The sequence below is a fragment of the Phyllobates terribilis genome, unplaced genomic scaffold, assembly GCF_046119375.1.
Source record: "Phyllobates terribilis strain yellow unplaced genomic scaffold, ASM4611937v1 Scaffold_11__3_contigs__length_659146591, whole genome shotgun sequence".
NCBI classification, from domain to species: domain Eukaryota; kingdom Metazoa; phylum Chordata; class Amphibia; order Anura; family Dendrobatidae; genus Phyllobates; species Phyllobates terribilis.
Window position 1 is genome coordinate 431,193,298 of NW_027362771.1, and position 12,070 is coordinate 431,205,367.

The 12,070-nt window shown below is 40.8% G+C and overlaps 1 protein-coding gene across 2 annotated transcripts in view; it reads left to right on the forward strand.

Annotated features, from left to right (window-relative positions):
* Positions 1-12,070, forward strand: part of ADAMTSL5 (ADAMTS like 5) — an 89,321-nt gene that overhangs the window by 51,551 nt on the left and 25,700 nt on the right. For both annotated transcript variants that reach the window (XM_073653184.1, XM_073653183.1), the window contains exons 6-9: positions 661-788; positions 3,023-3,146; positions 4,900-4,983; positions 11,133-11,296. In XM_073653184.1, the coding sequence (XP_073509285.1) occupies positions 661-788; positions 3,023-3,146; positions 4,900-4,983; positions 11,133-11,296 (500 nt within the window). The remainder of the gene's footprint in view (positions 1-660; positions 789-3,022; positions 3,147-4,899; positions 4,984-11,132; positions 11,297-12,070) is intronic.

A 12,070-nucleotide genomic window follows, 5' to 3' on the forward strand; every position in this document is an offset into this window, starting at 1 on the left:
AACTTCTTCAGGTTTCCAAAGACGCATAGCAGTTAAAAAAAAAGGGACCTGACCAATCTTCAGGTGGCTTCCTCTTGGAAGTTGCTTACTAGGTTATTCAATGCTCAATATTCAAATTAAAAAAATAAAAAAAAAAAGCCCATGGCCAAAGATGTTGCAAAAAACGACCAGCACTGCCCATCACTCAAAATCTCTGGCTATAATCCTAGATAGTCTGCGTCTTAAAGTGAAAGCATCCACTATGAAATCTCGATGAAACCACCATGATTTCCTGATGTATCCCACCATTCGCTCTTGCCTGACGAAGGGTCTGTGACCGAAACGTTGTCCTCACAAGAAAATATATTCAGAAAATTAGGTTTCTCTTTTTGGATTTGGAAAAAAATTAATCGATATGTTTTGAGACAAACCTGCTTATCTTGAACTGCTGTTCCATTTCTTTCTTGATGTTCAAAAGACACCGGCTTGTCCTGAAAGTTGTTCTCCTGAAAAACTTGCTGGGTTCTCACACGTCTAAAAGATGCTGTGTGCATATACCCTTAAGAGTGTTTCCCAAATACAAGTCAGTAGGTATATTCCTCCTCGAACAATGACGTTTTTGATTAATTAGTTTTTCCACATAACTTTTCACTGTATTTTTTTTTTCTATTTCACATTAAGGACAAGGTGACTGTGAGCTAAGTTGCTTAGCACAAGGGCAAAACTTTTATTACAACTTTGGGAAAGTTTTGGATGGAACGCCCTGCCATGCAGAATATAACGGCGTCTGTATCAATGGCCATTGTCTTGTAAGTCTACATGAAAGATTAACAACATAATTTGTGAAGCATATTATTTGCTTGCATAAGACTGGCTGTATTTCCCACTCTAAAGATTTGTGCGATGGACTCTACCAATTGTGGACAAAATAGCTTATCTCCTCTTTCCAAAATCTAGTAAATTAGAATTGAATGATAACACACAATATTTGGTCTTTATGATGGGACCAAATTATAAAAATGAGTCTATAAATATCTGAGCAGGACAGGGGAGATGTATTGAAACAGTCAGAAATATATACCTGTATGTGCTTAATGTGACATATCCATCCGAGTCCCTATTATTTAGGCTTATACTGCCATAAGACATAAGACAACATACCTGTTCTGTCTGAGGTCTTGATGAGACTAGTGCGCTATGGAGGGGGCACATTTTAGTTTTTCAGACCCCACAATAGGCTTCCCTATTATTACATACGGATTAGCTAAGCTAAAAAATGATTTCTATTACACATTTATTCTAATATATATGTATAATGTGTATATATAATATATAATATAATATACATTGAAATGTAATTTTGATGGAACAAACTCTCCAAAAGGTTATTGCCAACTAGACAAGTTAACAACTATCCACACAATACCTGATGACTTGCTGATTGATGGGGATCGGACTGCTGGAACCCTACCAGTCCTGAGAATGGGGCTCTGAAATGTTACATTTATTGTCTATGGGACTATTCAAGATTGCTGGCAGTCTAATAGATAAGGATTAGAGCGGTAATGTGCATCCTATGTGACTCGCCCCCTGGGCCGTGGGGCACTCGGATCCGGGCAATAGGGGAACGATGGGGGTAGTAGTGGCGACCCAGCCGTGGCTCAGGGTGGTCAGACCAGTGGTAGTCCCTTTATAAGTTTTAAGTGATGTCCGACTACGCCACCCGTGGATTGCGGTCAGTGCGGACCGCCGCTGCCAGGTAGACCGCTGGGGCTGATGATATATGCAGCTGGGATAGTGTGACTCCCCACGGGAAGAGTGCGGCCCCAGGGCCGTATAATGGAAGATGGGGTTGATGGTGTAGGGCATCCCAGTACCGTTAGTGCTGGAGGAGCAAGGAGCACGCAGACAATAGGTTGCAGTCCAGGGTCTTTACTAGAACAGGTGAACTGACCCACAAACAGTCCCGGCTAGGAGGGGACCTGGATGTCTGAGAGCAATTGGGAAATTGGCCCTGGTCAGGGTGAGGGTGTAGGCCTACCGTGCTCTCTGCGCTCCTTCTGGCTATTTCCTCCTGATAGGGTAACAGCCCACGGTCCGAGCTCACCGTGTATTCTCGCCTGTATGGCCTGCAACGTGGGTCCCTTTCTACTCCTGGCCTGGTACGGCTTTGCTGGTCCCTTCTGTTGTGGCAGAACCCCCGGGCTTCTTAGGCCAAGGAACATACAGTCCCCTGCGGACTGGTTATCTGCTGCAGGACGTGGAATCCTCACAGCCTCAGACGCCAAAGTCTGGTAAATTGAGTTCTTTATCTGCCAGGACAGGCTCACTTCGCCTCTTGTCTCTGGCTTGTGGCTCTCCTACTGCCACACGTCCTCTTAGGGTGCAATACAACTGTCCCTCACTGCTCTGGGACACTTCTCAGTCCTGAGACAGGTCATCCAGTTCTCCCTAACCCTGCCCCCAGTTCCAGCTTTTATAGGGGCAGCCTGCTCCCCCTACTGGCCTGAGACAGGAGGTATTGCATGCTAATGTTCCTCTGACCAGAGAACCTCCCCCTTGCTCTCAGACACAGCTTTATTATATTTGTGGCATCCAGGCCAGGGTGACACATTTGCATGTGCTTCAGTGTAACAAAGTATTTCAGAACCCCTTTGATCAGTAGTAGTCCCAGTGGTCAGGCCCCAGCAATAGTAATATTTTTCTTTATGTAGCGCCAACATATTCACCTTATATGTCTGGTAATACGTGTACGCGACATTAGAGTAAAACATAATTCAACAATTAAACCAGAGGAGTGCGGGTCCTGATCACAAGAGCTTACAATCTATAAGGAAGTAGGGATGACACAAAAGGTAAAAAGTACATGCAGTGTGCGGTCCAGCCATCTTTATAATGAATAAGTGATAAATGATGATTTGCACAGTTTTGGAATAGCCCTTTTAGAACATTTAGAGGTGACTCTTTATATAGTGACATTATAAGAGATCTTCTGCTAAGATTATTTTAAGGACACAATTTTGTTCTGTCTTTGCTTTCCCAGCAAGTCGGTTGTGATTTCATACTTGGGTCTGAAAAGATGACTGATATCTGTGGGGTTTGCGGAGGACAAAATGTATCCTGCCAACACCATCGCAATATCTACACTACAAAGTACCCAGCTTCTGGTAATTGTCATGCTGCACTTACATCAATGGGCACAGGTCACACTGCCAGGCCAGACATCAGGGACAGAACAGAGATATGGCGCTCACAGTAGCTGATTTATCAATGTTTCTATATTGGGTTAAATAGGTCAGAGTCTAATTCATGCACTCAACCAAGTAATGTCAGTGGTGTCTGATTCTTAGTATGGTCTCATTCACATTCACAATTATTGTTGGAACACTCCAAAGCTGGGGATCAGATATTCTATCATAGATCAAACTGGCACAGAATAACACTAAAAATACATTTTATGTGAGGATAATTTAAGAAAAACGAAGGAGAATTTGTTAGTGGTTACACCACTTATCACTGTACTATTGAATATGTTGTATTACACCCTTGAAATTGTTCCAGAAAATGAAATATTTCTCCCCGAAAATTATTGCAATTGCACATGTTTTGTTATACACTTTTATTTCCTTTGTGAGTATTGGAACAACACAAAAAATAAAAGAGAGAAGAAAAGGCAAATTGGACATAATTTCACACAACACCCCAAAAATGGGCCAGACAAAATTGTTGGCACCTTTCCAAAATTGTGGGTAAACAACTTTGTTTCAATCATGTGATGCTCGTTCAAACTCACCCGTGTCAAGTAACACGTGTGGGCAATATGAAAATCACACCTGAAACCAGATATAAAGAGGAGAAGTTGACTCAATATTTGTAATGTGTGTCTGTGTGTGCCACACTAAGCATGGAGAACAGAAAGAGGACAAGAGAACTGTCTGAGGACTTGAGAACCAAAATTGTTGAACAATATCAACAATCTCAAGGTTACAAGTCCAAGAATACATTGGCCAAGGCAATTTTCCTTCTGCTGGCATCTTCAACAAAAGGTCAATTTTTCGAGAGACAACTGTGGCAAGCTCTGCATTTTACTTGCATTTTCCCATTATGTAATGGCTATTCGGATGAATGACTGTCCATGTAATAATAGAACGGCTTGAGTCCGCAACAATTGGAGCCATTTATAGTGCATTGAGCTGAACTGCAGTCCTAAACGCAGACATGTACAGATGTGGCACTTTTTATGGAAATACAAAAAACTATTTATAATTCAGGATGAGCAAAGGAGGACAAATGCCATATGCTGATGTCATGGGGCTTGATGTCACCCTGTTCTCTAAGCCAGAGTAGAGAAACCTTATGTTTCAGCAGCTTCCTTGGCCAATCCATGTGTTAAATTAATGCCTATTATTTGACCGGACACCATGTAATGCCATACTGCCTGAACAGTGGCAGCTTTTCCAAGGGAAATGTCTGTCCATCATTGGGAGACATTACTTTTAATAAAAATATATATTATATAGTAGTATAATTTATTTTACTGACGTGTTACTTATTTCAGATTCAGTCTTTACTGTTAATGTGAGGGATCCAAAATAAAAAATAAACATGCAGATATACCAGTGTATAGAAACTTGGCCGGTTATGGCGCACGGGAAACAGCTGAGAACAATCATGTTCTTCTCGGTCTTAGTAAATGGAATTCTTTACATTCATGTTCCAATACACACAAGTCACTAAGTGCGCATCAGCTCTGTGTTTTATTAACCCCTGTACCATGGTGGTGTCTGCCCATCGAAATCTTTCTAGTATCTCCAGTCAGTAAAATGACAGGCCTGAGGGGAGAGGGATAGTGTTTCACCTCGTTAAAATGGTTCTTATGTTTTGGGCAGGACTCAGTGTTCTTCATTATTGTGATTTTAGGGCTATTTGGATACAATGAAGTAACCATGATCCCTGCAGGTGCCACTAACATCAGGGTGACTGACAAGAGCAATAATTATCTAGGTAAGTACAGGCTACGAGAGAATGCTTCAGGTACGTGGATGTCCAGGGACTGAGGCCGGCGCATGTCTACTACACAACTTTATGATATCTTATTTGTCACATTAGCACAGTAACCAGATGTTCTCTTTAAATTTTGCACATATTGAAGCTTATTTACATATAAGAAAAACATGGATTTCTCTGGAATAAGACATCGGATCGCAGATATCAAAGTATCTTTTTATTCAACTTTCCATGACTTTCATGTCCATATACCTGGCTTAGGAGGGTTGATCCTATTGATAGATTCCCTTTAAGTGGCAGCAGATGGAGACTTGATGAAAATAAGACAGTTTCAATAATTAAAAACATACAAAGATGAATTGAAGTTTTTTTTTGTTTTTTTTAGCAAGAGAGCTATTCTAATAATGACATTTTGGAAAATCCTGTATTGCAAAAATCCTGCAGACTACTGGCTGCTAACTGGTCATTGAAGATTTGATATATGATAGTAACACTCTCATGGGCTGAAGGTCTATTTTAGAAGGCATTTAACATTGTTGTACATGGGAATAAAATGCACATGCTAGCCTACTAAGCACCCATCACTGCTTGGTTGACCTAAGCATTTCATTTTGCACAGGCTCATGTCAGATTGAAAGACCCCCTGAAACTTGCTGACTGCTGTGTTTATCCATAGCTGCTTTTAGACTGTTTGTGGCCCCATTGGGGGGCTTCTGTCTGAAGCCCTGAAAAACAGGATTTGGACAGGAATCACCTAATGGAATCATTCACTATGAGGCAGACTGAGCCACTTGTGTTCCCGCTCGCCTCTATTCTGGCAGGGTTCTTCTTTTTAGAGGAGCATAAAATCACGGTCTACCACGCTTTTGTGCTCAATTAAAGAAGGCGTATACTACTGGAACAGAGGCTAGATGAAGCACAAAGTGACTGTCTGCCTCATTATTAAGAATAGCTCCGTTGGTGGTTCCCATCTGAATCTGTTTTTTCAGGACTTTCAGACAGAAACCCTGACAAAGCCACAAACGCATACCTTGAACGTAATGCAAACATAGCTTTAAGATAAAGCATTATTTACAACTGAAACCAACTGGCTTTCAATAAATTTTATAAGTGTCACCTGACCTCAAATGCAAAGAACTGCACTAGATTCTAGTTAATAAATTGGAGTCCAGATCATAAACCACCATCTAGATCATAAACCACCATCTTTAGGCTGAGGTCCCACGAAGCAAAGGGCATGGTGTGGACACTTCAAAAAAGTTGCTGTTGGGCTCACTACATGAGGTAAATTCACCAAGCCCAAGGTCCGGATGTACACGAACCACAGGCGCGGGACGCTGACAGCCAAGGGAAAGGAGACCTCAGGCAGGTAGGCAGGATGTAGGAAACCGCAGGCAGGCATCAGGAAACTGCAGGCGGAGGACGTCCAGAAACGGCAGACAGGCGGAGGACGTCAGGAAACTGCAGGCAGACGGAGGACGTCAGGAAACTGCAGGCAGGCGGAGGACGTCAGGAAACTGCAGGCAGGCGGAGGACGTCAGGAAACTGCAGGCAGGCGGAGGACGTCAGGAAACTGCAGGCAGGCGGAGGACGTCAGGAAACTGCAGGCAGGCGGAGGACGTCAGGAAACTGCAGGCAGGCGGAGGACGTCAGGAAACTGCAGGCAGGCGGAGGACGTCAGGAAACTGCAGGCAGGCGGAGGACATCAGGAAACTGCAGGCAGGCGGAGGACTTCAGGATACGGCAGGCAGGCGGAGTACTGGAGGAGGTGTGTAGCAAACCAAGGTCCAGCAACACAGATGTCTTAATGCAATTACAAGACACAATGATGTGTATCGGTGAGCCTTATATAGGCCTGGGCTGATGCTCACATGGGAGCATGCCGAGCCATTTGCAAAGCCTGACATGGGGAGTTTAGCGGACCGGGGTGAAGGAAGCAAAGCAAGGATCCAGGACACATGCGTAACAGTTGTAGCAGCCTTCAGCTGTACTATTAAAAATTCATGGCAGATTGCTTGCTTATTAAATGTATAAATATAAATGAACTTGAAAACCCAGCCTTATTTGTTCATTATGCCCTAATAGGTTGGACATAAACCCTGGATTGCCAGAGCATTCCAGCATTTTTATCTTTGGAACTTATTTTCAGTATTAACGGAACACATTTGAATACAAATTATAAAGTGCAATACAAACAGTTTTTGGCATTTCTCAAAGTTGTATGTGATCATGCATGATGCAACCTTTTCCTATAAAGGAATTTTCAAGACCTCCCAGTGTACCTCTCAGATCTTGTAGCTTGCAGTTTACATGGAGTTAACTAACGTTGTTTTCTGTGCTACAAATAGCATCCTGTTTACAAGATCAGTTTCCCAGCTTCTTAGAAGTACTGCTTTGCTATTGCATAATGAAAAGTTCTATGGTTTTCTTGGTATAACTTGTTGAATTAGTCTCCAACCATTTACAAGATCTCTTATTGCTGTCAAGAAACTCGTTCTCATCCCGGTGCAGGGCTTGTTATCTTAAATCTGATCTGGCTTCAGCCTCTGTATTATAACAAGAACTTCCACATTCATAGAAAGCAAGCAGAGATCTTGAATATGGTGAGGAATTGATACAGAACTTAAAATGAGTTTTTATTATATTGTTGGTTTGATAAAGATCTATTTTAGATATTTTAGATAGAGAAGCATGAAAAAGTCACTCATTCCATTAAAATTGATTGGTAAATGTTAGTTGGTCCACCAATGACTTGGGGAAACAACTTGGCATATTATAAAGTATTGTTGTAAAGGGGCGTATGACTTTAATATTTTCCCTGGGGTATTTCAACCAGTTCATTCACCCACTGACAGCACAATAATTAAAATGTAAAATAAAGATGGGTGTAATGGTATGTCAGTGGATGAGGAGTTCTTGACACTGCTGTAAATCCTTAAGAATCATATTGTCATAACATGCCTCTTTAACTTCCCCTACAACTGGCTCTTTCATCTACCCTTCAAGAGGGGCCTCATTATTTTCTTCAATCTAGAAACCTACAGTTGGACACATAGTTTTATCTCAGATACATGTCATGGAAAAAGAATTACATACTTTCCCAAAATAATCAAGGAAAGCTTGTGTTTAATCTGAGCTGAAATATCTCATTAGGAGGCATTTCAGAGCCCTCTGGCTTTTTTACGAAAACGTATTCTTATCTGTTCATTGGACTTGCTACATAGACAGGTAACATCTTGCCCAAGAATCAGCCTAAGAGAGGCGGATCTAATTTATTCAGCCTTCTATTACATCTGCTCGTGCTGTTTCTTTCCTCTTGGGAATGAGGTCTGTTTTTCTGCCTTCATATGTGTTGAATGCTATGTATGGAAACCTGAGCTCCCCTAGTTATGTATAAGACAGATTATCAATCATCACACGTATATCTTAGTCATTGCCTCATCACTGGCACCATGTTTGCACTGGAATTTGTACATCCTCTTGATTGTTAAGTCATGTCATTAGTTGGTCAATTCACATTGCTTTACAATTATAGGAAATATAAACCAAAAGCAATGAACTGGAATATAAGTTGGTGTGCATGCAGCATGTAAGTGTATGTTAACAATGACCACTAAACAGACAAAACTCAAGACACACTGGCCACAAAACAGACAAAACCCAAGAGCCTTGTCGGCCATTACTCACACATACGTCATTAGACACATGGTAAGGTTTTAATACTAGAGGTTAGGACAGTCCTGAATAGGGTCACCGTGACGTGGTGGGATGGCTTTTATGTTTTTTGATCAAAATTATGTTAACCAAGTATGTTATATTATTTTCATTCACTACTGCTATTCATTTATTTACTGCAGGATATTTGCTCATTTTGTTTTTGTCTTGGGTTTTGTCTAATTATAGGAAACGTGTTTGCACTTAAGTTACAAATATTCATGCAGTAGAAAAAAGTGTGATCAAATTGGTTTAATACCCAATGTGGCCTAAAAAAACATAATAAAAAAAAACAAAGAGATGCATATCTTACTTATTCCTTGCTGCTGCTTCCCTGGTCTACCGTGTTGACACCACTGAGGTCACAACAGTTAGCAGTGATTGGGTGCAGCGGTCACGTGTCACACCCATCAGAGCCTAGCAAGGGACCAGGTTAGTGTTGGCATGAAAGCAGCAGAGAATTATTAAGATGACAATTATGCTTTTTGGTATTTTAGACCATTGTGAGTTGTTGCTGGAAACTTTCATGGCCAATCCCTTTAAGAATATGTTGTGGTGACGAGATCGCACCTTCAGACTGACAACACAAAGTCTCAGCTTGATAATTGTAACATTCTGTTTGTTTTTGTTCATGTTTAGTTTGTCTTTGGCTCTTGATTAGGAAATTTCTTTAATCTTTATCAGAAAACTTGCCAAGAACATGAAGCTGCGTGCAAAAAAGAAAACCATTACAAAACCACAGTAGAACATCTGTAATTAAACTGTCAAGAGAGCAAACAAAAAATAAGACTTTATTTTTTTGTTTGCTCCTTGACTGTTTCAGTACAAGTATATTATCTGTGATTTGTAGGTTTCAAAACAATAGAAAGTTGTGGTATTTGATATTTTCCCTATTAAAATAACAGAAAAGACGGGAAACATAAATTTGCTGCTTTATATCTAGGGGTAATTTAGAATAAAAACAAATGAGTAGTAATAATACATGTAAATAACATAGGGCACTTAGTTGACACTGTTTTGATCAAAAGAGCGTAAAAGTCATCCCACCGCGACAAGGTGTACCCAATCAAGATGGCCACTAACTCTCGTTTTTCACTTCACTATGTGCCAGCAAACCTCAACATAGTTTGAGGCAGAGTAGGACCCAGAACTGACTGTTTCAACACCTGCCCATGGAGAGCTATATATAGTGAATACACAGCCCAAACAGGGGGAGCCACACCCTGAATGTACACAAAACAAAAACAGAACCCAAGAAATGGGCCTGTACACATGTTGGTGTACAGTAAGTGTAATGTGTAGGTGTATATTCACACTATGGCCACTTAATAGACAGAACGTAGGAAACAAATGAGCAAATATCCTACTTTAACCCCTTTCCGGCCCAAGGTGTACTAATACATATCTGCGCCCTGGGCTTTAGGGTTGTGCTAGGGTTAGGGTTGGGCTAGGGTTAGGGTTGGGTTAAGGATTTTTTTCAGAAGTAAAGGAAAAAAAATGACGATGATATGGCGACTAGTGTTGAGCGCAAGTGCTCGCTACTGGAGTTTGCATCGGGTGCTCGGGTATGCACCGAGTATAGCAGGGGCTCGAGTGACATGCTCGAGTCTCCGCCCCATATGCTTCGCGGCCAAAAAAATTGCGTGGTGCAATTTCTCCTGTTACCCTTATGAAAATGCAAAATTGGAGGCTGAAAAATATTTTTGGTGGAAAAATGTGAAAATTTTATTTTTACGGGTCAATGTTATAAACTTCTATGAAGCACCTGGGGGTTCAGGGTGCTAACAACACATCTAGATAAGTTCCCTGAGGGGTCTAGTTTCCAAAATGGGATCACTTGTGAGGGGTTTCCACTGTTTAGGCACATCAAAGGCTCCCCAAATGCAATATGGCGTCCACTAATTATTTAAGCAAATTTCACATTCAAAAAGTCAAATGGCCTCAGAACAGAGCAGGCAGCCTCCTAGTTGTTTTTATTTTTGAAGTATGACTGGCATTTTGGGTTAATAAACTAGTGGTTGTATATATCCTCAGAGCTAAGGTTTCTTTGTAGTTATTCTTTGGGTGCTGAAATGTAAAGATAAATCCGTTTGTTGTTAGTTGTATTCTCCCGAGAACTGAGTAAATTGGGCACCTGTGTCATCCAACATGTTCAGACCATAAAGTTTGCTTTTTAATAGTCTAGTTAGATTATAACTTAATGTATTACTTAATCATTGGTAATAAAATATGATGGTGCATTTATATTCATTAGTATCAGCATTATTTTACAGAGACTAGTAAAATGAGGTAACACTGCTCTGCCCAGCACTCTGTGGAGCCAGACCTCATCTTCGGTTGGGTTATTAAGTGAGCTGTGGAATGTGTGTTTTGTAATCTCCCCCTGTTACGTTTCGCTCTCACTTTACACTTACCTTTTTTTTTTTAAATAGCTTTGAGAAATAGAAATTACCATTATGTCATCAATGGCAACTGGGCTATTAATTACCCTGGAGAATTCAATGTGGCTGGAACCAAGGTCCAGTACAAGCGCTCCGCTGACAACCAGGAAACGTTTGAGGCCACAGGACCAACTGATGAGGATTTGCATGTCATGGTGAGTGTTTTGTATGTATTGTTATTATTTTCCTAAGTTTTGCTATCAACAGTAATATAGTGGATGTAATAACCTAAAAGCAACACGTCCACTGTTTTATTATCAGACCATGATATACAGTTACTGAGAAGTACAACATGTTTCAACGCAGTATCTGAAACCTTTAATCCATTCACTCATACCATTTTGACATGAACTAAAGTGCAGTGTCTAAAATAGCCATATGTTACGTAAATTAATTATCAGCTGATAGATAAGAAAGCAGAAACAAAACCCTAAATCAAACCAAAACGTCACATGCCATAATAATCCATTATGTAGAAGAATGTTTCCAGGCAACTAACAACAAAAATAACACCGGTATTTGATAATCCCCTGCAGACATCTGCTCGCAAATCTGGAATAACCTGACAAAAAATAAAGAGGCGGCTATTTTAGTATCTTATTATGTGATATGTTTTTATATACAACTGTGTAAAGCCAGATCTGGACTGGAAATCTAAACTGTCAAAATGCCTGACTAAGTCAGTGTCAGAGTGCACTTAGGGGAATGGGAATTTCTCAGTTGCAGAGAGCGTGTCAGCCATCCCTGCTAAGAGCCACCACCATCAACCTGGGACACTGGGTTTAGCACTACTGAACGATATTAACAGATAAAATCCAACAATGTTAACATATTAAAATTCAACATAACCGCATGTTTAGAGTGGAATTCACATCGTCCAGAATCCTCACCATTGCAGTGGAAAGATTTCCTATTTAAAGAAGCACTCC